The sequence below is a fragment of the Boleophthalmus pectinirostris genome, unplaced genomic scaffold (genome assembly GCF_026225935.1).
Source record: "Boleophthalmus pectinirostris isolate CB_2022bp ecotype Guang Dong unplaced genomic scaffold, ASM2622593v1 HiC_scaffold_17, whole genome shotgun sequence".
In the NCBI taxonomy this organism is placed as follows: Eukaryota; Metazoa; Chordata; class Actinopteri; order Gobiiformes; family Gobiidae; genus Boleophthalmus; species Boleophthalmus pectinirostris.
This window is the reverse complement of record NW_026571115.1, coordinates 5,626,596-5,653,619: the sequence shown is the minus strand read 5'-3', so window position 1 is coordinate 5,653,619 and position 27,024 is coordinate 5,626,596. Positions and strand designations below refer to the sequence as shown.

Sequence of the window (27,024 nt, the reverse complement as noted above, 5' to 3'; positions counted from 1 at the left end):
GATTAGGATCCTTGTAGCCTCCCTCCTGCAGAGAGCTCAGGGACTGTGTGGTACAGGGGCCCATGAGCTGTGGGGGATTAGCCTCCCTGAGTTAAGAGGCTATGGCTCACTGTGCACGAGTTTAACACATGGGTCAATCTGTAGCATCGGCCATTCTAACACATACACACAACCAGGTCTGAGCGCTCGCCCACCCTCTGCGCTCGTCTGTTTGTCATTCTGACCTGGTTTGGCAGGACAGTACCTGTGGTCAATAAGTATCATAATTTTACATCAGTTTAGTGACAGTTTGTGAGAAAAAAATCATATGTAAATAGAGGTCCGTGGTCATATACTAGTCTTTTTTAATCGATACCTGCACAAATGAGTGTCTAATTTCAATACTCGTTTTAGTATCTGGCAGTTTAAACCATCTTATAACAAGATAAAGATGGTTGTCATGTATTTGTATTTGTCTAATCATAACTAGATCCAGCTTTTTTACTTCCAATACCAATTCCAATACTCAGCTTTAAGTAAATGAAAAATGAAGCATTCCTTAAAACAAAAATAAAACCAAACAATCACAAAGACAATGTCTAAATTAATAGGAATAACCATACCTTGCACTCAGAGGTTTCTTTTGCTAAACGACATGTCCAGACTAAATCTGACAATTAACAATTGTCGCATATTACTAGCAGGTCTTACAGCTGCCAAAAAAATTGTAATATGCCGGTGGAAATCAGTTCAACCTCTGACTGTGAGAGAATGGCTACTATCTTTCAGAGAAATCGTTCAACTGGAGTTTTCTGCTGATCGAATGCACGGAGCAAAAACCAAAAACATTTCTTGTTGGTCCAATCTGTTGATCAAACTGAGATCTGAATCTATTGTACAGTTGTTACCTGGAGATTTTTCATTATAATATATGTTCTTAGAATGTACACAATATGTATACTTTCATTTCACTTTCTATGTATGGTACATAACAAGTATGTATAACGCAATTTCTGCTCATGTCTTTTGACGGAGGAAATTTGCCGTGTTTTGTATAGAGGGAATATAAACCTGGATATGGTGTATTATATATGTATATATATATATATATATATATAATATATATATATATATATATATATATATATATATATATATATATATATATGTGTGTGTGTGTGTGTGTGTGTGTACATATGTATGTTGATGCCCATCAATAGGGAGTTTAAGGGTGGGGGGTGGGGGGGTTTAAAAGGGAGAAAAATGCAATGCTAACTGGAATATGTATAACTGCAAATAATAACACCTGAATAAAAATTTGATCACAAAAAAAAACAAAAAACAAAACTGATCTAAATGTGTTATGGAGCTGATGTTTATCTCTGAGGTAACTACAGAACAGCTTTGTATAAATAAAAGCTCAAACATGAGGCGTTCTACATCGATGTAAAAGCCCAACAGGACGTGAGCTGAATTGTTATTAGAAGCTGATATCTAATCCAGCTCCATTTTCAGTATTGGTATCGATATTTGATACAAGTATTGGATTGTTGCATCCTTAAACATGGCTACTGTGTAATGAAGACAGGTCGTGGGTGTGTTAAAGCGGTTGCTGGGTAACAGTCAGGTTTAGGATGGAGTATGTATTTCATATCTGCTGACTATGTGACAAAAATAACTAATGGCACAACTAGGTAAGATTTTAAGTCAAATCTCTGTTCTGATGTCGTTTCCTCATCACAAACACACCTGGACTTGTGTTTTGTTTCATTCACACACGTTCAACACACAAACTCTGCAGAGTCAGAGTTCTTCTCTTAATGAAATCCTCCTTGTGATGTCATGTGGTGATACAGGAAGTGCTCCACTTTGTTTCTAAACTCCACACACCTTCAGTAGAGTCATTTGGATGATTGCAGAACTAGAGGTAGAAGGAGATGTTCATTTAAGAATTCATGTTAACCACTACATGACATCACAAGGTGGAGCAGAGCATTTTGATCTTGGGAGATGTAGACAGACTAATAATAAAGGTTTACTCAAACAAAACATAACTCCACAAATGTTTCTGAGGAAGTAACAACATTCTAACAGGGCTTAGAGCTCACAAGAGTCACTTTGGTTTAATAAAGTGATCTGCTATTCTGGAGTCTCCTGAGTTCTGAACAAATAGAGAAAGCAAAACAATTTTCATTATCATTATCAAATAATAAGACCTGAACACAAGTACAAGCACAGTATTTTATGGTGGAATTTGGTCATGTTTTGAGGGTGGCGTGCTGCATTTGGAATCAAAATTGTGCGCCCCAACTAAAAAAAAGGAAAAACAAAAAACAAACACTGCTCTAACCTGTCACACACATAATAAATAGTCTACAGTAGAGATGTAACATTATCCAAGTCTCTCGGTACAATATTATCACGATATACATCTCATGGTGTGATAGTTTTTGTGATATTTTGAAGAGGTTGATATAATTGTAGACAGGACACTTTTTTGCTTTTAAAACACCCTGGCAAGAATTTTGATGTAAATTATTTCTGTCATAATCCCAAGAATTCAAGTAAAAAACACATAACTTCATGCTGTCTGTGCTGAAATGAATCATGGGATATGTAGTTCTCGATGTTTATCAGCTATTGCTTCTATTAAAAATGCATTTAAGCAAAGGAACTTGTACTTCAATATACTGTGACACTCCACTGTATTATTGTGAGACTTTTGACAATACGATATCACAGTATTTTGGTTATTGTTTCATCTTTAGTCTACAGAAATAGTGCAGAGGAGACATGGGCATGGCACACGCTGTACCACACATCAGCATCGAGTCCACACCTTTGTAAATGTCTGTTTGTATGTTACTATGTGATTTGTCTGACCTTAAACATCCAATATTACACAAAACTGATTCTGGCTTTACTCCATGTTATACAGCAGGCGTCGCTTACATACATACAGCGGGGCTGATTATATGAATCTTTTCCCAAATCCCGTAGGAGGAAGGACAATAACGTCTTTCCCCTTGATAAAATTCACCAAACATTCTCTTTATTCCAGCTTTAAACCCTCGATCTCAGGAATCATTGACAACACAGAATGTCTGGCTCTTTGCCGATTGGCTGGTGCCTGAACTCACACTTGCGGGGTTCTTGTAAACCGTCTAGTGTATTCTGATTCTGACCTAGTCTCTGGACTGGAGAGAAATTAAATTGAGCAGAGGCACTAGGTGGCGCCAAACTAGCTACTGTATTTACATTTGTCACCTGACAAGTTCAAGATCAAACAGTGACAGTCAAAGCATGCATAGAGTACTGTAGTACAGAGTACTGTAGTACAGAGTACTGTAGTGTAGTTAAGACAGCAAAATGACGAGTGTTAAAGAAGTAGAAGTTGACAGAGAGTGCAGAGTTTTCACAGATCAGTGGATGACCGGTTCTTTTTGTGTTCAGTGTGAGGAGTGTGCAGTTTGTCTGATGTGTAAAGAAAGTGTGGTGGTTTTTAAAGAATATAATCTGCATCGTCAGGGTCAAACTATTCTGTTATACGGCCGACCCGACCCAGTATCGCAGGTCACAGTCAGGAGCCATAATGTGGCCCCCAGAGAAAAAGATTTGGTGACCCCTGTTAGATTGTTTCTTCATCAAGAACATACCTCTGGAGTTGTGTTTTGTTTCATTCTCATATGTTTGAGTAACTCTTTAGAATTAGTCTGTCTACATCTCCAGGGCTCATAATGCTCTGCTCCACCTCATGATGTCATGAAGTGGTAGTTTCCAAGTGAACAGCTCCTTTTACCTTTTGTTCAGCAATTCCAGAGCTGAAATCATCCAGATGATCCTGGTGAAAGTGTAAAGAGTTTAAAAGCACAGTGGAGCACTTCCTGTATTCATCAAGTTGGAACAGAGTGTTTTCTGTTTGAGAGAAACTAAAACACAACTCCACAGAACAGAGAGAACAGAGATCAGAAAACAGAGTCATGGGCTCTTTAAACACAACAACATAACAACTACACTGAAGCGCGATGTGCTCGGGTCAGAGCAGTGGTGGAAGTACTCACTTTTGTTACTTAAAATACTTACTTATTTACAGATAGCAGGGCAAAAAAGTACTCAAGTAAAAATACAACATGAAAAAGCAATGTACCCGTTTAAAATCACTGTAAACCTGAACGTTCAGAGTAATTAAACAGATTAAGTTGTTTTGGAAATAGTCCTACTAACTTCATTATGTCAAGTTGCTGTTAACGTGTTCTTTTTTTTGAGTCATTTTAACTCATATTTTTTGATTAAAAGCAACTATTGTGGGTATAATTGAGGGTAATTTAAAAACACACACGAGGTACAACTTAGTAGATTGAAGTAATTAAACAATGAGGATGATAAAGTCCTGTTATTTCTATTGTTTCAAATGCTAAAATGCAATACAATTCCAAAGCGCTTCACCGAATAAGTGAAATTATTCCAGTGGGTTGAACTCCCAATTTTAAGTCATAATAAATGAAAATAATTGAGTTGCCTTAACAGAAAACTCTGAGTCATATTAACCACAAATATTTGAGTTGAGCTACATGAGCACTTTTAATTCAGTCGTTATTAAAAAGTACAAGCAGTAAACATCCGACCTTTATGTTCTGGAAGAGTTGTGACTTTTAAGTTCATCAACTTATAATAATTGAGTTAATCGATTGCCTCCATTTTTTTGCTTTCTGGTAACTTATTTAGGTTTACAGTGCACCTTAAGTCCTTCAGTATTTTGCGCAGATTTTGAGATCCTTCAAATGTACACAGCAAAAAGTGGAGTGTTAAAATTGACTCTCACAGAATCAATTTTAAAATTTTCTCAGAGTTTATATGAGTCCAATCTGTTCTAGAGTTAACTGAACATTTTTGGAAATGTTAATTAAGTAACACTGGACCAAAGTTTCTGTTTAACCCCGAAATCCAGAGTTATATTCACGTTTTGAGAGTAAGATAGAGCAGATAACACTTTGTAGAGTTATTCTGATTTAGCTAAACAACACACAGATGTGTTTTATTTTATTTTTACTTTATTTTAGTTCATTTAAGATGAAATTATGTACAAAACTGGTTCAAACTGGTCTTCACTCACAAGAGTTTGAAGTGGTGAATGGGAGGAGCCAAATTAACACTAAAAGAAGTTGAATGAACACTAAAATGAGTTGAATTAACACTAAGGAAAGTTGAATTAACACTAGAGGAAGGTGAATTAACACTAAAAGAAGTTGAATGAACACTAAAATGAGTTGAATTAACACTAAGGAAAGTTGAATTAACACTAGAGGAAGGTGAATTAACACTAAAATGAGTTGAATTAACACTAAGGAAAGTTGAATTAACACTAGAGGAAGTTGAATTAACACTAAAAGAAGTTGAATTAACACTAAAGGAAGTTGAATTAACACTAAAAGTTGAATTAACACTAAAGGAAGTTGAATTAACACTAAAAGTTGAATTAACACTAAAGGAAGTTGAATTAACACTAAAAGAAGTTGAATTAACACTAAAAGTTGAATTAACACTAAAAGTTGAATTAACACTAAAGGAAGTTGAATTAACATTAAAAGAAGTAGAATTAACACTAAGGGAAGTTGAATTAACCTCAACCACATCAACTCTGGCAAATAACCTCAACTCGAACCCACATTTGACTTTCAAATAGTTAAAATAACACTTTTGGTGTTAAAAACAACTCTGAAATATTTTACCCTAAAATTTTAACCCTCCAGTTTTTGCTGTGTAGAGATTTCTGATTTGTGCTAAATGTTGTTCAGTAGAAACAAGTGAATCGCTCTGTTTTCGTTTGTATATTTTTGTTTGCTTTATATTTGATCATGATCGTGTTTAAAATACGGAGGCGCGCTGGTCCCGTGCGTGTCCCGGTCCGCTCGGTTCCTACCTGCTGATGAGCACCGCTCCTTTTAACATGACGGAGAATGTGGGCATGGTGTCATGGAGGCTGCCGGACGGTCTAGCGTGTGCCGTGCGCCTCTCCCTGCGGCATGGCGCTGCGTCGCTTCGGGTCCGCTGTCCTCCGCTGTCCTCCGCTGTCCTCTTCCTCCTCCGTCCGCTGCTGCTGCGCGCTCACTGTGTTCCGCGGAGCTCCCGTGCGCCTTGTGCCGTGCTCTGCGCCCGCTCCCACCGCACCTTCCACCCGCCGCGTCCTAATCTCTTACATAACCAAAGTCAGGCCGAAATTTTTTATTTTTTTTTTTTAAAGAGCGCAGGAGGGGCCACCGAGCGCTCTCTTAACGTGAACGGCTGGAACGTGATCTCATTTTTGAACAGACGAATCTTTCACGTTCCAGCTTTTATGGATAAGTAAAACCCTAAACCAGTGTTGGGAAGGTGACTTTTAAAATGTATTCCCCTACAGATGACAGATTACATACCCAGAATGTAGTTTTTAACGTAATCCATTAAATTACTTAAAGTGAGTAACGTAATCTGAATACTTTGGATTACTTGATTTGCTGTAGAGAAGCAAAAACTATAAAATCTTCACATAAGAAGTTTTGTCTGCTAAAAGAAAAGAAAAAAGCCCAGACTTTACTGAACCAAATTAAAAATATTATTGATAGAAGACGAGGAGACACGTCCAGGCAGCATGATTTAGTCCTAGTTTAGTCCCAGTTTAGACCTGGTTTTAGTCCTGGTTTGGATTTGGTTTTAGACCTGGTTTAGACCTGGTTTCGACCTGGTTTAGACCTGGTTTAGACCTGGTTTCAGACCTAGTTTTAGACCTGGTTTTAGATCTGGTTTAGACCTGGTTTAGTCCTGGTTTAGTCCTGGTTTAGACTTAGTTTAGACCTGGATTTAGACCTGGTTTTAGACCTAGTTCAGACCTGGTTTAGACCTGGTTTAGACCTGGTTTTAGACCTGGTTTTAGACCTGGTTTAGACCTGGTTTTAGACCTGGTTTTAGACCTGGTTTTAGACCTGGTTTTAGACCTAGTTCACACTTGGTTTTAGACCTGGTTTAGACCTGGTTTAGACCTGGTTTTAGACCTGGTTTAGACCTGGTTTAGTCCTGGTTTAGACCTAGTTTAGACCTGGTTTTAGACCTGATTTTCGACCTGGTTTTAGACCTGTTTTAGACCTGTTTTAGACCTGGTTTAGACCTGGTTTAGACCTGGTTTAGACCTGGTTTAAACCTGGTTTAGTGTCCGGTAATGAGTGGCAGTACGCGTGTCGTTTAGATTCTGTATCATTCTAAAGGTTAAACTCTCTCAGTTTGAACCGTTTGACCAAATCTGAGTGTTGATCATTTCTCTCTGTGATGTGTTTGGAGACACATTTAGTTCTCACATCGGTTTATGTTGTTTAAAGAGTTTTTTCCAAAAGATTTGGATCCCATAAAAAGCCGAAAACAAGTTTCCACTCCCGTTTACGCATACAACAAATAAATAAATAAATAGGATAAAAAACCTACAAAAAAGCCTACATAAAACTTAAAAAAAAAAATAAATACAAAAAACCCTACCCAAAAAACTACAAAAAACTACAAAAAACTACAAAAAAACTACAAAAACACTACAAAAAACTTACAAAAAAAACTACAAAAAACCTACAAAAAACACCTACAAAAAAACTACAAAAAACACCTACAAAAAACTACAAAAAATACCTACAAAAAACTACAAAAATACAAAAAAACTACAAAAACCTACCAAAAACAACAAAAAAAACCTACAAAAACTACAAAAAACAAAAAACTACAGAAAACACCTACAAAAAAACTACAGAAAACACCTACAAAAAACTACAAAAAACCTAAAAAAAACCTACAAAAAACCTACAAAAAAACTACAGAAAAACCTACAAAAAACTCAGCAAAAACTACAAAAAACTACAAAAAACCTACAAAAAACTACAAAAAAAAACCTAAAAAATACTACAAAAAACCTACAAAAACTACAAAAAACCTACAAAAACCTACAAAAAACACTAAAAAGAAAACTACAAAAACTACAAAAAAAACTTACAAAAAACTACAAAAAACCTACAAAAAATCTACAAAAAACACCTACAAAAAAATACAAAAAACACCTACAAAAAACCACAAAAAAACCTACAAAAAACTACAAAAAAAATACAAAAAACTACAGAAAAACCGACAAAAAACTCTCCAAAAACTACAAAAAAATCCTACAAAAAAACTACAAAAAAACAACAACAAAAAACTACAAAAAAAACACTACAAAAAAAAAAAAAACTACAAAAAACAACAACAACAACAACAAAACAACAACAACAACAAAAACAAACAGTCGAACATCAATTCCGGCTCAACATTAGTTCATAAAAGCCAGTCACACTTTTGTCCGGATTAATACAGCACCTAATCCGTAAAAGTGGGTGGGGGTCCTTGTCCTGTCTACTCCCACACGCACGCGCGCACCAGGAGGAGCTTAGCGGTAAACACATTATTGCAGTGGCCGTTTCCCATTTCGAGACAACGCTTTAATCCCCTCGCCACACTGCGCGCGCTGCCCCGAACCTGTGGCCGTGTGAGCGCGCATGATGACACGGGCACGCGGGCGAGGAGACATTCTACTACACACTTTTGGGCTCTGCGTCTTAGAAACTGTGGATACGCGTAAAGACGCACAGAGGGGAACAGGGAAAGGGACAAAACCAGCCACTGTGCGCGTAAATTCACTGTTCCAGCACACACATTTGATCTGTATCTTTGTTTGCAGTGTGGGGAAGGTGGCTTTTAAAATGTATTCCCCTACAGATTACAGATTACATACCCCAAAATGTAGTTTGTAACATAATCCATTAAATTACTTAAAGTGAGTAATGTAATCTGAATATTTTGGATTACTTGATTTGCTGTAGAGAAGCAAAGACTCGGACATCTTCACATAAGATGTTTTGTCTGTTAAAAGAAAATAAAAAAGCCCAGACTTTACTGAACCAAATTAAAAATATTATTGATAGAAGAAGTTTAGTCTTGTTAAATCCTGTTTGAGACATAGTTTAGACCTGGTTTAGACCTGGTCTTAGACCTGGTTTAGACCTCGTATGGACCTGGTTTTAGACCTGGTTTTAGACCTTGTTTAGTCCTGGTTTAGTCCTGGTTTAGTCCTGATTTAGTCCTAATTTAGACCTGGTTTAGACCTGGTTTAGTGCTGGTTTAGTCCTGGTTTAATCCTAGTTTAGACCTGGTTTAGACCTGGTTTTAGACCTGTTTTAGTCCTGGTTTAGTCCTGGTTTAATCCTAGTTTGGACCTGGTTTTAGACCTGGTTTGGACCTGGTTTAGTGTCCGGCAATGAGTGGAATTACGAAAAAAAAAAAAGAAAAAAAAAGGGATATAGTCCAAAATGTGAAAACAGGAATATACCTCTGTGTAATCCATTTATTTCAACAAAGTAACTGTAATCCAATTACCACTCACTGAAAGAGTAACTGTAATTGAATACAGTTACTCATAATTTGTACTCTGATTACGTAACTCTGGTACATGTAATCTGTTACTCCCCGACACTGTTTGTTTGTTACTCACCAGAGTCAAACTTAAAGGCCCTTTGTACACTACAGGTCAAAACCCTCATTTCTCCAGATATTTATTCCAATTCAAGTCGTGCAAGTCCAGTGAAGACCTGGAAATGGTACAAAGGTAAAACCTGAACAGACAGAGATTTAAAAAAAAAAAAAAAAAAAAAAAAAAAAAAAAAAAAAAAAAAAAGGAGAAAAGAACAAAACACAAGTCCAAGCTCTGCCAAAACGACAACATGGTAAAACTTGAAAACCTGGAGTGTCCAGCAGCAGCACAGTGTCCAGACTTAAACCCCATGGAGCTGGTTTGGGATGAACTGGACAGAAGAGTGAAGCAACCTACAAGTGCCACACATTTATGGAAACTTCTGCAACAGACTTGGGAAGAACTTTCTGAAGAATATTTGATTTCTGTTGTAAAAAGAACGAGCCACGAGTGTGTTCATTTGTTCTATCTGCCAAAGGTGGACACACATGTCAATCAAAAGTTTAGAATACGTTTTTGGTCAAACAGTAAAAAAGTGTGATGTTCTAAAACTCTTGATCGGTTGTGTATTATGCAGAATTGACTCTTCTGAACTTTAAGCCATGTTAAAATGTTGTTCCCTGCTCAAAAACAGACCTGGAGTTGTGTTTTGTTTCATTCGTGTTTGAGTAACTCTGTATTTAATATGGAAGATAATTTGTTTCATCAGATTTTGAATTTTAAATGCTGTTGAATTTTTCACTTTGAATTTTTTTACTCTGAAAAAACATGTTTGAATTATTTTTATTATGAATTTTTGTTTGCTGAAGTTTTAAGTATAAATCACCTTTTAAATATTCAGCACAAATATTTTCAAGCCTTCAAATTCAACAGTCAAAATTCAGAGTGTAAAATTCGCAGTGAAGAAAATTCACAGTAAAGATCCGAGATGCCGAGGCAGAAGCAATCGACCCAAAATGATCCGATCTAACTTAGTAAGAAACAGGGAATGTTGCAGTGACGCGATCTGATCGGTCAAAATTCGCCTCATAGAAACCTCATCTCTTTGATTGGTTAAGTGTAAACCCCGCCCACAGATGAGAACAGCCAATAGGAAACAGCCTCTGTCCTCCTCGCTCACATGATCGATTGCTTCTGCCTTGGCATCTTGCTTGCTGTAAAATTTTTCACTGCTCATTTTACATTGTGAATTTCGACTGGTGAATTTGAGGGCTTGAAAATATCTGTGGTGATTTTTGTTTTATTTTGAATTGAAAGTAAACTTCAAATTTCAGCCACTAAAATTCAGAATAAAAATAATTCAAACATCTTTTTTCAAAGTTAAAAAATTCAAAGTGAGAAATTCAGAGGTATTTAAAATTCTAAATCTGATGGAACAAATTATCTTCCATAATTTAATCATTAGCCTGTTTACATCTTCAAAACTCTAAATGCTCCGCTCCTTTTCCCTTTAGTTCAGCAGAGAGAAGCAGTTCCAGATGTGAAATGATCCAAATGATTCTACTGAAGGTGTGTGAAGTTTAAAAACACAGTGGAGCGCTTCCTGTATCACCACATGACATCACAACGTGGAACAGAGTGTTTTCTGTTTGAGAGAAGAACTCAGTATGCAGAGGTTTGTGAGTTAAACATGTGAGAATGAAACAAAAACACAAGTCCAGGTGTTTGAGGAGACAAGAGTTTAACAAAGATCAGAAAACAGCAGAATGTTGAACGTTTAAGTCACAAACTAAACACACACAGACACAGTGTTGGGGAGTAAACAGAGTAACCAGAGTTATGTAATCAGAGTACAAATTATGAGTAATTGTATTCAGTTACAGTTACTGTTTCAGTGAGTGGTAATTGGATTACAGTTACTTTGTTGAAATAAATGGATTACACAGTGGTGTTTTCCTGTTTTCATTTTGGGCTATATCCCCCTTTTTTTTCTTTTTTTTTTCTCTGTAATTCCACTCATTGCTGGACACTAAACCAGGTCTAAACCAGGTTTAAACTAAATCTAAACCAGGACTAAAACCAGGTCTAAACCAGATCTAAAACCAGGTCTAAACCAGATCTAAAACCAGATCTAAACCAGTCTAAACCAGGTTTAAATTTAATCTAAACCAGGACTAAAACCAGGTCTAAACCAGATCTAAAACCAGGTCTAAACCAGATCTAAAACCAGGTCTAAACCAGGTTTAAATTTAATCTAAACCAGGACTAAAACCAGGTCTAATCCAGATCTAAAACCAGGTCTAAACCAGGTTTAAACTAGATCTAAACTAGATCTAAACCAGGTCTAAACCAGGACTAAACCAGGACTAAAACCAGGTCTGAATCAGGACTAAAACAGGAATAAACCAGGTTTAAAACAGGATTTAACAGGACTAAATCATGCTGCGTGGACCGTGTCTCCTCATCTTCTATCAATAATATTTTTAATTTGGTTCAGTAAAGTCTGGACTTTTTTAAATTTTCTTTTATCTGACAAAACATCTTATGCTCAGATTTCCTCGTCTTTGCTTCTCTACAGCAAACCAAGTAATCCAAAGTATTACGTTACTCACCTTAAGTAATTTACGTTACAAACTACATTTTGGGATATGTAATCTGTAATCTGTAGGTAGTGTTGGGGAGTAACGGATTACATGTACCGCCGTTACGTAATCAGAGTACAAATTATGAGTAACTGTATTCCGTTACAGTTACTGTTTCAATGAGTGGTAATTGGATTACAGTTACTTTGCTGAAATAAGTGGATTACAAGGCGGTATTTTCCTGTTTTCACATTTTGTGCTACATCCCATTTATTTATTTTTTTATTTCGGTAATTTCACTCATTGCTGGAAACCCAAACAGAACGCGCGCAATAAGAGCGATGTAAACGTCACGTTCACGTTGGCGGTGTCAGTCACACAGTGGAAGCAGCAGTGCATTGGTAAAAACGCATTTGTGTCTTGGAAATTCTTCTCCCGATGTGAGATAAATATATAAAAAAAAACAAATATAAAATCGCCTACAACTTAAATGTGAAACAGGAGCTACTGGCACTGGTGAAAACAACCTGCATAGACTCATAATATCTGCACTACTGTCCTATAGTGACCTGCCACATGAGTGGACGTGCACACAAACACACACACACACAAACACAAACACACACAAACACACACCTTCATCATCGTCATCAACCTGAGAACCCGCGGACCACGTCTCCTTCCGTAGTTACAGCGCGGACACCGACGTCTCGTGCGCCGCGTGTGGAACGTGTTTTCTCGCGTAAACCGCGCTTCCTCCTGTGCGCCTCTAAACCAGAACTAACACCAGGACTAAACCAGAACTAAACCAGGACAGGACTAAAGCAGGACTGAACCAGGTTTAAACTAGGACTAAACCACGACTAAACCAGAACTAAAGACCTGGTCTAGACCTGGTCTAAACCAGGTCTAAAATCAGGAGTAAACCAGGACTAAACCAGGACTAAACCAGGTCTAAACAACATGACACCTAACAGTAGCTTGACATAATTTAAGGTGATCTCATATAAAAAATAATTTCTCTATCAATAATATTTTTTAATCTGGTGAAGGAAAGGCTGATCTTGTTACTGTCTTTTAACAGACAAAACCTCTTATATTAAGATATCATGGTCTTTGTTTCTCTACAGCAAACAGTTGTTTATTCATGGAGACTTGGGCTCAGACAATTTGAAGACAACAAACAAGAATTTTTCAGGATGTAGGTTGCTACATTCATGTCATTTAAAAAAACATGACAATATCAAGTAACCCAAAGTAATCAGATTACGTTACTCACTTTAAGTAATTTAATGGATTACGTTACAAACTACATTTTGGGGTGTGTAATCTGTAATCTGTAGGTAATTACATTTTAAAAGTAACCTTCCCAACACTGTCTGTAGGGGAATACATTTTAAAGTCACCTTCCCAACACTGCACACACACTACACGAGCTGCTCTTGTAGAGAAGTCATTAACAAAACAAACCACGCGCGTTCACAGTGATTACTTTATGAGCAATGTCAAATAAAATGAAAACAATGGCACAGGCTGATGTTCAGAGGAGACTGTACACACGTCCAGAGCACTCTGTGATGTCACCATGTGGAACAGATGAGTGACGAAGCTAACGCGGCTCACGCTCGTGCTTTGGTTTGGGAGCTGAGCGCGTGTGGTGTGTGCGCGTGCCCGTGGACCTACCTGGCGAAGCTCAGCGGCACCTTTAACCTCTGCAGCATGTCTCCGCGTACATCACACCATGCGCGCTCCCGTCGCAGCCTCGGCGCGCGCACGCGAGGAGGGAGACAGCGCGAGTCGGAAACGTTATGAGAGCTTAGAGAAAGGATCATGCACAAATCCAGCCCGGCCCGTGCCAAAGACGCGTGCGTAAAAGTGCCCACAGTGCGCACGCTTTTCCACTCATATGTAGGAACATGATCGAACAGGACGCACGGGCAGCAGGAACACACGTGCTCAGGGCCATTTCAGAAGGAAGGGAAGCTGCTGTGACTTTTTCCTTTTGCGTTTCAGGTTCACGCAGTTAAAACCTGGAACAGTCTGAACATGTGAGACAGACTCAACTCTGACTCTGTTTAAATCCAGACTCAAAACACTTCTGTTTAACTGCAGATGACTGAAAGGTTTTCATTCCGCACTCTTCTCTAATTTATGTAATTAATGTCTCTCTCTTTAATTTTATGATGATTATTTATGTTTTGATTTGTTTTTATTATGATTTTAATGTATTTCTTATTCTATAAAACACTTTGAATTACTTTGTGTACAAACTGTGCCATAGAAATAACTGCTTTGCCTTCCTTTAAAGAGCAAGTTTTATTCAAACTCGATGTTCTAACGTTGTTCCTCATAAAAAATATGCTTGAAGTTTTAGGTGTCATCCATGGGTGTTTTAGTAGCAGTTTCTCTGGGGCCCTATAGGGGAGTTTCATTGTTGACAAAAGCATGCTGCATGCTGGGAATTATTTTGGTCGGCGGCAAGAAACACTAATTCAACATGACGGACGGAGCGAGAAAACACGTAAAGGGTATTGATCCCGGTTATTTATCCACTCTAACGGCAGAGGACCCAAGACCATTTGACCAGAAACTGGTCATAAGCATCGATGGAGCCAAATCACCCTTTTCAACCCCGACAAAAGGTGAAACCAAACCAAATTTCTGGTCAGAATCGCCAACTACCTGGACAAATATTCACTTCGGCGATATCCACAATGACTTGGTGGAAACTCCTGGGCCATTCACAGCAGAAAAGAGGAAAACCTCCAAGAGTCTCGATGTGTTGTTGAACTTGTTGGAGTCCACGGTTTGTTAGGATCTTCTATGTTTGTTCTGCGAATGTTTGAAAACCATTTAATTCACCGTTAGCGGTTCTTTTCACACAAAATACGAAAAAGACATTTTCCTTCTTCCGTGCTTCTATTTGTGCATCTGATAATGCAGCAGGAATTTACCATTATCGGGGAGAAATACGCGAGGTTATGCACTGTGTTTGACGCTATCCTGTTTCTTGCCTCCGACCAAAATATTTCCCAGCATGCAATAACAATGACGTCAGCTGAAACTCGCCTATTCAAACCCTCCTTAGCTGTACAAGGCTCCGCCCACAAGCCTACGTCACACATGCTCCCACACGACAACTGTCCGTCAATGTACAAATGTATGATAGAGACATAATACACTACAGCTCCATAAGCCTGATGTGATGTGCAGTAGTTCCATTAGCGAGATAAATGCTGATTGTGTTTTGTGCATTCTGAAGAGGGAGTGACTCAGCAGCGAGACAAAAGAGGGAAAAAAGAGCATCAAAATGCAAAGGAAACATATAAAACATTTGAATACATCCATGGGACAAAAGAGTTTGTTGTTGATGCCCACACATGCTCCTGTGCACCTTTGGTTTGACATTTCATGTTTAAGTAACCGAAAGCCCACATTATGCATGTTTCATACACACATCAAGAATCTCAGACTTCCAGTCATCGCACAATTCATACTGGGAAGGATTTTCTGAAAAAGTGAGCATCAAACCTCCGTGTTTGTTTTCCCAGTGGGATGTGTCTATTGTCAAAGTTGATCTTTTCAAGTCTTTTGAACCATATCACTTTTGTTTCTGCTTCTGATATTGTCATATTTTAGTTTTGGGTTTTGGACATTGTTAATTGTGTGGTTGTTGGATCCTAACAGCAGAAAACGACTCGAGAAAGAGAAGTTTGTGAACTCCATAGCTGCAAAAGTGAATCAGATGTGTGTGGCTCAAACCTCTGTTCAAACTGTTTCTCTTCCCAACGGAATTGAAAAATAGTGAAAGGTGAAGGTGATGGGCAGGATTGATCCACAGGAAGAACCAAAAAGGAAACATTTGTCTGACTAAATCATCTTGAGTTTGCAGAAAACATTTTGTATGTGGAGCAACAACAAAGCAAAATATCAATCCCTCGCTCAACATTGGTTATAAATTTAAAAAGTCAACGCCAAAGTGAAAGGCTCCAGCTGTTCACCAAGAAACACCTTCCACTGCAAAGAGACCAAGACGTGATGTTGCTGTAAAACCACAAGAACAAGAAAGTGCAGCTCAGTCTGTTTGTCTTCTGCACCTCTCCATTAACAAACAGCTTTGATGGAGCTCCACATACAAAATGTTCTCTGCAAACTCGGGATGATTACTTAGTCAGACAAATGTTTCCTTTTTGGTTCCTGTGGATCAATCCTGCCCATCACCTTCACCTTTCACTATTTTTCAATTCCGTTGGGAAGAGAAACAGTTTAAACAGAGGTTTGAGTCACACACATCTGATTCCTTTTTGCATTTATGGAGTTGGCAAACAAATTCCTCAATCTGTTTTCCGCTGTTAGGATCCAACAACCACACAAATATGATGTCTGAATCCCAAAACTAAAATATGACAATATCAGAACCAGAAACAAAAATTAGATGGTTCAAAAGACTAGAAAGTATTGACTTTGACAATAAATAAACATGGAGGTTTGATGCTCACTTTTTCAGAAATTCCTTCCCAGTATGAATTGTGAGATGACCAGAAGTCTGAAATTCTTGATGCATGTATTGGTCAAACTGTGATTTGTTGTTAGTCCACCATCTAAAGTAGGAATGAACCATGAAAGAAAGAAAAAAAAAAAAAACAAACAAAAATCTACCTAAAGTAAACTAAGCAACTCAGCTGGAATAAATGTGATTTGATGCCAGAAACGCTCCGAAGTCTGGTTTATGGACTTAAAACTGCACAGGATTCCTACTGTTTTTGAGCACCTAAACTCTTCCTTTTCCATCTTCTGGTTTGCTCAGACAGTGAGTTATGTAACACTCCAAAACCATATTTAATACCAGCAGGGTGGATTTAAACTCCTGTGGATTCGTCAACATAACAAAAATATGATCAATGGAGCTGAACAGAGACCTCTTAACTCCAAGTTCCAGAAGTAAATTCATTTTTTGTTGTAGAATTTCTTGGAAAAATAATAATATGAAGGATCGTTTTTCAGAATCATTCATAAAGTCACGTGTCTCTCCAAAATGTTCATATCACTCAGAACAAAATCTATAACTTATTTTACCAAAATATATGAGAGTAAAAAAATAAGCCTCTGCACAAATCCACAACAAGTGCAGTTTTCCACAGAAGGCGTCACATGTGCTGTTTGACCCTGCATATTGACAGTTATGTGAAGAGCAGAGGAGCCATAGTTGACAGAGACCGAGTCATAACCTGTCAGGGAAACAGAGCAGAGGCCTGGAGCACAACCCACATGTTCACTACACCTCAGGAGGTCGCACAAAGACACATGTAGGAACTTAAAAACAACTGAGAAACAGCTGAGTTTATAAAGAGAGAGAGCAGCACCATGGACAGCGACACAATCAAGACGCCTTTGCTCTCAGTCAGAGCTTTAGTGCAGTTGTAAAAAGACCCGGTCAAGCAGAAGTAAACAGCAAGACCAAAAATTCAAGTTAATGCATCTGATATAAAAATGTATTGAACAGATACATATGTACTCTAGTTTATGAAACTGTTGACCTTTGTTCTGTACCATTTTTGGTTCTAAAGTTCCATATGTTTTAAACAGACCATGTATGAAACATGGAACAAAAATTATTTCCCAAATTTCAAAGATCTGCAAATCATGTAAATAAATGGATGTATTTCATCATATCTTGTGTTATTCCATCTTTGAACTGTTGATGAAGGGACATGATTTTTCCAAAAAAAAAAAAAGTATTTAAAATGATAAAAATTTGCTTGGAAGGACTGACATATTTTATAGAAATAGTTTCCTTTCATTTTGAAGTAATATTAAAGTATTCAGAAGAAAAAAGTTGACAAATTATGCAAAATCCTGCACCTTCTACTTGCTTGAACAATTTTCCCTCTGTTACTTTTCCCTCCGTTACCATGACCTTTCTTAATAAAAAATCTCATGACTCAAAAAGTAAGAGGTTTTTCAACCTAATCTTGTACCATATGGTAGAAAACTATATGAAGCAAATATTCAAACCAGTTTGTTAACCCTTGTAAGGTCTTCGGGTCCGTGGGACCCGTTTTCAGCTTTAACTTCAGAAAAATTACACAAAGAATTATTTGTTCAGCCTGAGATTATTTGGCCTTGGCTCATTTTGAGTGAGGAACATGAATCAGAAAAAAATTAATTGATCCCCCCTTGATTCCACCCCCTTCACACTTATATTACATACAGGGTCTTCGGGTCCACTGGACCCAGAGCTACTGAAAGTTTGAAAATCATAGCTCCTCATTTCCCCTTTCTCCTCTTTGGGCCTGTGTGTGTTGTGTATGTGTTGTCTGTGTTGTGTGTGTTTTGTATGTGGTGTGTGTTGTGTGTGTGTGTGTGTTTTGTATTGTGTGTGTTGTGTGTGGTGTGTGTGTGTGTTTTGTATGTGGTGTGTGTGTGTGTGTATGTGTGTGTGTGTGTTGTGTGTATGTGGTGTGTGTGTGTTGTGTGTGTGGTGTGTGTTTTGTATGTGGTGTGTGTGTGTGTTGTTGTATGTGGTGTGTGTGTGTTTTGTATGTGGTGTGTGTTTTGTATGTGGTGTGTGTTTTGTATGTGGTGTGTGTTTTGTATGTGGTGTGTGTGTGTGTGTGTGTATGTGTGTGTGTTTTGTATGTGTGTGTGTGTGTGTGTGTTTTGTATGTGGTGTGTGTTTTGTATGTGGTGTGTGTGTGTGTGTGTGTGTGTGTGTATGTGTTGTATGTGCACCCAACACTATTTGCACCCACATCTCACCCTCTGTCTGAATGAATAAATGAATGAATCAAGGGGTCCCCATAAACATCTCTGTCAGTGGGAATCCCAATCACAACTGATCATGATGGTGATGAACAACATGATGGTGATGTCAGACTGCGATGGAACTGATTCTAGAAGAGAGTTTTGCTGGTGCAGCTGAGGAAGATGTCTCTGAGAATGAAGATCAAATTTGTGAAAATTCAGAGTCAGAGAGTGAGTTTGAAGAGGACGGGGACAGGAGGGTGAAGATCAGCCAACAGAGCCAGGAGCAGGAGCAACCATGAGCAGCCAGCAAAACACAAGCAGACCTCAGCCATAGGACCAGTCTGCCAGCAGCTGGTCCAAGGACCAACTTATGAGAGGTGAGCTGGTGAGCAGCCAGACATAGGAGGGGACAAAGTATGATTGAGAAAAGATGGAAAAATTCAATGGTGTTCCACTTCAAGACAGGGCCTTCACATGGCTGCCAACATGATACTGAAGGTGCCAGGGCCTACACGCTCGGCAGTCACACATGTAGATGACATCAGGTCTTCTTTTGACATTTTCATGCCACCCCAGATCAAGAACATGATCCTGGACTGCACCAATATAGAAGGAAGGAGAGTTTTTGGAGTGAGGAAGGGAGGAAGGTTTTTGATGAAACTAATTTAGATGCCTACTTTGAGATTTTTATCCTTGCCAGTGTTTTCCATGTTTTTCTGTGTTTTTGTGCACTTTTATACACTTGGTGTTTCACCAAGTGGAAAAAGTACATCTGCAATAGACACAGTGAAACTCTGCCCCTCATGTATGGTATAGTCTGTCATGAAAATGTCTGTGTTCAGTGGAACTAATGTGTTGTTCAGAGAGATGTTGTGTAAACTGACCTGTGTAAGTTAAATTTCTGCTGAAACTCAAATGAATAGTTCACTATAGTGTTATGAGAACTTTTTTCATTTCTACATTGTATGATTATTATCCAGTCATGACTGTTATATGATGCATTTCTTGATTTTATTCTATTTAATAACCCTAACCTTTACAAAAACGAGTGGCCTTTTTATTCATTAATGTAATTTAACAAAGGTAAAGGGAGCAAATTTAACAATAAGTTGTTAATACTACTTCCAAATGAGATGAATTAAGCATCTGCTGAGAATTTTTACAAAAAAAAGTTTAAATATGATGATGTAAAAGCCCGAAAGTGCAATGGGTCCACCAGACCCAGCAGGACTCCCTGTGTAACAAAAAAACAAAGACCTTACAAGGGTTAAGGATATGTAAGTGAGAACCGCTATTTATCACTGTTTGGATTTATTGTCCAAAAAGTGCTGCATATTTCATTCCCTCCTTTACCGACATGAGTTTTTTAAGTTTTTGTCAACAACTTGAAAGAATATCACAGGTTTAACTTGACCCTGTTGGAGTGTAACTCTTTCCTACATTCTGATACTTTACTTATTTCAATAGTCCCTCTAGTTTCTGAATAAGAGACATTTGAAAGTCAAAAATCTGCCCGTTTCCCTCCGTTACCACTTGACCAGACCCAAAAGTAAGAGTACAATTTTTATTTGATTTGAACTAAAATTTAAGATTACAATAAGGCTTTATTATAACTAATGTACAAATGTTAAAGGCTGTAGGTGTATATTGTATTTTTATTTGACCAGTCATACTTTTACTAAAAATGCACATAATGTGTCACATTCCAACATACACTCTTAGACACATTTGAACTGGTTTTTGGATCCAGACGAGCTGGGACTTGGTGTGGCACAGTGTGGTTCAGGTTTTTGGTGGAGCACAAGGTCCAGGGGCAGGGCTCTGCTACATTAGCCAAAGAAACAAATGATGAGATGACAAGTACAATCCAAATATGGCTGTTGTTCTGTTATTTAAGTAAACATTTATCATGATTGTTTGAATCATTTACCAGAGCTCATTAATGAATGAATGTGTTTATTTATTTTCTTGGAATGCCCCTTGAGACGTGCCATCTCGTTTTTGATGGGGCCCAAATTAATCCGCAAAAATGTTTTGTAATTCAGAGTTTTTGGTGCTGCAAGAGACTAAACCAAGATCTAAGGTCTAAAATACAATCAGTTTAGAAAGCTCAAACTAAAGTGTCTGTACAGCTCAACCCATAGTGCTGAGAACAGTCTGAGGAAGGGAACATCCCTCAGGACAAAAGTCTAGCGTTTCAGGGTTAGCTGGTTGGCATGGCCCTGGATTAGATACAGCAAAAACACAAACTGTTCAAATCTCACAATCCAACAGACTTTATCTTCTGTCCTCTGAACTGTACAAGCTGTGTTTAGTTGATCAAAATTCCAAAATATTATGTTAATTTTTTACAATAAAAATGTAAAACATTTAAAAACTTCTCAGGGTGTCAGCCAGACAGCCATGGAAAAACAGCAAAAGACACTCTGATCCACCTTGTGATGTCATAGGGTAATATAGGAAGTGCTCCACTGTGTTTTTAAAGTTCATACACCTTCACTAGAATCTTTTAGGATCATTTAATAGCTGGAATTAACAATCTCTACTGACCTCAGAGTGGAAGAAAACTACTGCTTCATGACATCACACAGTGGGACAGAGTGTTTGGAGTTTTGGGAATGTAGACACACTAATAATAAAGGGTTAAAGTTTTTTGGGTTTTTTTTCTAAACTGTTTTTGATTAAGAGCACAGTGGCAGTCGTTCTTATTGAGTCATTCAAGAAACAGGAACTATCAGATTACACAATCTTTTAATCACATGACATAAGCTCAGTCTTTGCCATAATGACCAAACTACAGTGAGGTACAGAACAGGAAAGAGTCTGGTATGTCACATGTGCCAGGTGTGGAACTGGAACATAAAAAAAAAACAAAAAAAAAAAAAAAACTCTTTCATCTACGTATAGCATTCGGCTCTTTCAATTCCCTACAAATGACAAATTGGTTCTTTGAGCACATGTCAGCAGCTCCACATCACAGCCCAGGACAGACAGCTGCTCCCAGGGGCCTGTGAACTACAGACGGATATAGACTGAACAATCAATGAGAGGAGTCAATACACAGCTAATGTGACAGCTGTTAAATACACACAGTTAAAGAGCGCACACATGCAGAATAAAAAAAGGCTCTGGCCTCTAGGGGGCAGTGTAAGGAAGATCAGAATGGAACAGATATTTTTGCAGTAATGGATAATTGAATAACTCTGTGTTTGAAACAGTATGTAAGTATGAAACAGTGCTGTAAATAAATCAATACCAAGATACTAACCAGTGCTAAAAGTATTAGTGATACCACACACTCATTTGATGGAAACTGGAATTACAAACAAAACAAAACAAAAAAAAAACATAAATGGGACAAACCATGTTAATATAACAGCATCCAGAGCTGAGCTTGGTCAGGGTCACTCATGGTGCAGATGAGTGCCCAGAGGAAAACCTGACATGGAGAAGAACAAGCAACCTCTGCACAAAGACCAGAAGTCAAACTTACAATCCTGCTGTGTGACTGTTAACCTCTCCATCAATGCACACAAATGTGTTTTTGATTATTGTGATACTGATTTTTGAGTTTGTTTTTTTTTAAGCAATGTGACAAGTTGAGTATGAACAATGTTATCCACACAGTTAGTTATTTTATTTAGAACTGTCTGTGGATGAATGGAGTTATTTTGACTTTAAGAGCTGCTTATACAATATATCTGTACAGAGACGTGGGGGAGCGGGCACAGCATGTCTACAACATGTTTACAACTATTTCACAAACCTAAAGAATAAACAGAGAGTGGTAAACGTGCACAGGGACATGTCCTGCAGCGTATGGTGTGATTCCAAACACACACACACAGGTTTGTGTGTTGGATCAGGGCTCAGGGCTCATGCTGCTGACACAATGAGAGCAGTCAGCACACAGAGGAGATGTGAGTGGACAGGACAATCACACAGACACAAACATGGAGGGACGAGGGACATGCATGTCCCAGTGCAGTTACTTTTCATATTTCAACCTTTTTATGAAACCCATTCTCATACTTTTACCTTTTCCATCAGTCTAGTGGCAGTTTGTGAATTTTAGAGGGAAAAGTGGATCAGAAAGTAGAGCTGAGTTGTAAAAAGGAATATTTCCTGATCCTTCATATACAAAATTTCACTGGAAACAGTTTGGACAATTTAAGATCAAGGAACAGATTTTCTGACAGTGTACACATTCATTTTACAAAAGAACGGTGCCATGTGTTATTTATCAAATCCTAACTACTGCATTAATGAAAGTTTACTTTTGGCCCTTTTTTGACATTATTGTTGCTATAGGAAACTGTTTTAAAATGACATCAATCTTATGTCACATGTGCTGCCCATGTCCAACCAGAGAACAACAAAACTGTGAAAACTAGGTTAGGTCTGTGGGCAGTTTGAAGTACTTCTTCTCCCACACTTGGAACACACTCAGTATGTTTGTCATTTCAAGGGCTCATGTTACATTATTTTGTGATCTATGTTCTAATGTCATGTCCTCATCAAAAACATACATTCATGCATATTTGAACACACAGATCATGAATATTTAGCTGGAGGTGTGTCAAACTGAAAACACCTTGTGATGTCATAAGATAATACAGGAAGTACTCCACTGTATTTTGAAACTCAAAATACAGGGGAGTACACAAATCTGGTGCCAGTCTTTACTGATCGAAAGGTAAAAGGAGCTGTTGAAAACTACTGTTTCATGACATCACAAGGCAGAGCAGAGCATCTGGACATGTAGACACATGTAATAATAAAGTGTTACTCAAACATGTGTGAATGAAATAAAACAGGGATGTTTTTGATGAGGAACATTCTAACATGACATAAAGTTCACAAGAGTCAATAGTGAGTAATAGGACCTTAAATACTAAGGACTGTGTGGATTACACAGTTGGTCTGACCTGGGCTTGATGGTGGGGTTCATCCTCAGAGGGAACAGCCCCAAGTCGATGTCCTTACAGTCTGGGTTAAACTCCAGTGCTCCGGACACATACATGAGGAAATAGTCCCACAGCTCAGGAAGCTTCTTGGAGTTCAGGATCATGTTGACTCTTGGGTTGGAAACTGTCCTTGCGTAAGAAAAACTGGTCTCCAGACTCTCTAAGAAGCTTTCCTTGGGTTCTTTGCGAGTCTCTTTGAAGGTGAAGCAAACTTTGGTGTCCTCAGTTTTGTCTTTAAGTGAGACTTGGCTTTCCTTGGACTGTTTATGAAGGCATTTCTGTCATAATCTTTACTGGATCTAGGTACTTTTTGGGGGTCTTAGGGTGGAATCTCTAGAGAGCTATCTTGGGTTGTCTGCAAGTCTGTCTTAAGGTCAACTTTGGTGTCCTCAGTTTTCTCTTGATGCGACTTGAGTATCCTTGGACTTTTTGTGAAGGCAATTCTGATACAACCTTTACTGTCCTCAGGCTTTCAAACTTTCTCTGTGGGAACTTGGGTACATCTTGGGTCTTTTAGGGGCTCTGTTCAGCTAGAGCAAACTTGGGTGTTGTTGGTGTATTGAGCTCTCTATGAAAAAAGTTGATGTCCTCAGGGTCTTGGAGGAGGGACGTGGGTCCTTCAGGTCAGGAACACTTGGGTATCCTTGGGCTCTTTATGGAGTTGTACTCAGATGTGACAAACGTCAGTGTTCTCTGATGTGGGTCTAGTACGTAAAGGTTGTTGTCTTCAGGCTTTCCGGGAAAGACTTTTGGGGTCTTTAGGGGGCTGTCTTCAAATGAAGCAAAGTTATGGAGTTATAATAAGATGTGACAAACTTCATTGTTCTTGAGCTCTCAGCTGTGATCCTCAGTTGCGGGGCTCTTGGTGGGAGTCTTGGTGGGGCTGTACGAAGAGTTATCCTAAAATGGGTCAAGTTTGGGTATCCTTGGGGTTCCACGAGAATCTTCGGGTGGGGTCAACTTGAATGTCCTGCTCTTAGAATGGGAACTGTGTTTAAGTGTCGCTTCCTCAGACTCGAGACAACCTGCAGCAGCACACCCCTCTGATCTGAGCCCGCCCACTCAGCAGTGCATTAATTCCACCCCCTCACATCTCAAGGTGGGGCACTGACTCATTGCAATTCTTGATTAATGCTGCCGAGGGCAATTTAGACTGCTCTCCTCAATATCAGAAGAACAGCCTGAGATAGTCCCTAAGAGCCTGAGATAGACTCCCAACAGTCTTTGTGATTTTATATATATATATATATATATATGTATTACAAGGGCTGTACCTGATGTTTACCATCTTAAAATCTTAAAAAATTATAATAATAATAATAATAAAAATTTAAATAAAATAACAAAAAAGCAAAAACACAATCATCAAGGAATCATCTCATCACTTTTATAACTGTTGTAATATTTGTGTGTTACATTCATGTTGTCACATGTTTATCCATTTACATGAATTGTCCCAATCAAATCAATCAAGAAACAAATTACAATTAATGACACAACTGTGGACCTCCGCTGACCTCAGCACATGTGAAGCTTGGTGTTTTAGGACAATGGATGGAAATGAGTCTTAGGTTCATGTTGTGTCATGTTTGTTCATTAACTTGCTCTGTCCCAGTCACATAAATAAATAAAATACATGTGTTCCTTGTGGAAGGAGTTCTTTTGTAGTAGTATATAAGATATAAAATATGTGTAAAACTCCACATACTGCCAGAGAGCTGCATAACCACTTCCCAACAATAAAACCAAATAAATAATACAAATCTTGTGTCTGTCACAATTACATAAAAACGGGGGCTCTTTAGTTCTGCAGTTTTGAACAGGAACTCATAGGTTCTGCTTCTGTTCTGAAGCTGGTCATGGTGACTTCTTTAAAGGTGCACTGTGTCACTTTTTCTGGTGAGGCATCTACCTCTCTACCACTGCAAGAAGATATCACTGAACATTTACACTAACAAAGTGTGCAAGACAACTAATGCCACACTGTGGAACTGTTGAATGGCTTCCTAACATGGATGATACTGAACTGGACTTCACATCTGAAAACAATTGAATCTTTTACTATCTTTTACAATAGTTTATGTATTTACATTATAATGATTAATGCTGAATCGGCACAGAAGAAGAGAGGACAACCAGAGTGCGAGCTCTGTGAAAAACAAAACCAAACATATTTGACATCATAATAATAGTTTGTTTTGTAGTTATTAATATTGTCGTGCAATATTTTATTTAGATTCTGCGTTATTTCAAAAAGTAAACTCCCATTCTCAGTTTGAACCATTTGAAACAAATCTGAGCCTTGGTCATTTCTCTGTGATGAGTCTGATGAAAACTGATATTGTGGTAAGATTTCTCTCCATGTGTCTTTGTGCACATGGATGTGATTTGTACCTGAGACCAGAGCTTCATTCACATGTGTAAAGACTCAGAGGACATGACTGTCCCACCCTCAGGACACTCTGTGTTGTCCTGTCCTTAAATGTAGATTGTACTTGACAGCACAGGTCTGTGAAACAAAAGTCTGTTTGATCTGTATGTAACTTGTATTTGTGTATAAATATTCAGAGCTCAGCTGCTCAGGGGAGATGGAGAGAAGGTGTAAGTGGAGAGAGGAGACTGGTGAGAGGCTGTTGGTCTGTGCTCAAGGCCTTGGCTCTGTCCATATCTGCACAACAACAATAAAACAATAAACCTTTGTCTGTATTCCAAAAACTCATTGGGCTTCGCAAAGGGATTAATTTGATTTTTTTATTTGATTTTTTTTTTTTCAAGATCTATAAATATATATATATATATATTTTTTTTTTTTTCCACAACATGAGTTTGTAGATTCAATGAGTTCTAACACTGGCTTCAGTCATATAAATAGGATTCAACAGATTCAGATCCCAAAGAGCCAAAAGTCTCATTACCAGCTGTAACATCCTGCTGGGAACAGCTTTTGGCTGTACAGCAGCTTCTTGGGTCTAGAAATGATCAGGTTCAACATTTGTGAATGAGCCCTTTGGATATAAAGTCAAATGTAATCAACAGGGAAAAGTGGCCCAATGTGGGAGTATGACATCATCCCATTCTACAACCTGAAAACCGCTAATAACTGGTAAACTCTCCACGGGAAAAAAGTTACATATTGGATCTTTAACAAGCTGTTCAGAAGTCAAGTGCACGTGCTGTAGGTGTCACAGCGCAGCGGACGTACCAGTAGATGAGGGACAGTCCGTCGAAGCGTTCGAGCTCTCGGTTGCGCTCCTTCAGCAGAGACATGCCGCCGCCGCTCCGTGCGTCTCCTCCGGTG

General features: G+C 38.3%; 1 protein-coding gene across 1 annotated transcript in view; it reads right to left on the bottom strand.

Annotated features, from left to right (window-relative positions):
* The window catches only part of si:dkeyp-72e1.9 (syntaxin-binding protein 4), a 72,973-nt gene extending 45,949 nt beyond the window's left edge, over positions 1 to 27,024 (bottom strand). The window contains 1 exon segment of the mRNA XM_055152774.1: positions 26,929 to 27,024. Coding sequence (XP_055008749.1) covers positions 26,929 to 26,993 — 65 coding nt within the window. The 5' untranslated portion in view covers positions 26,994 to 27,024.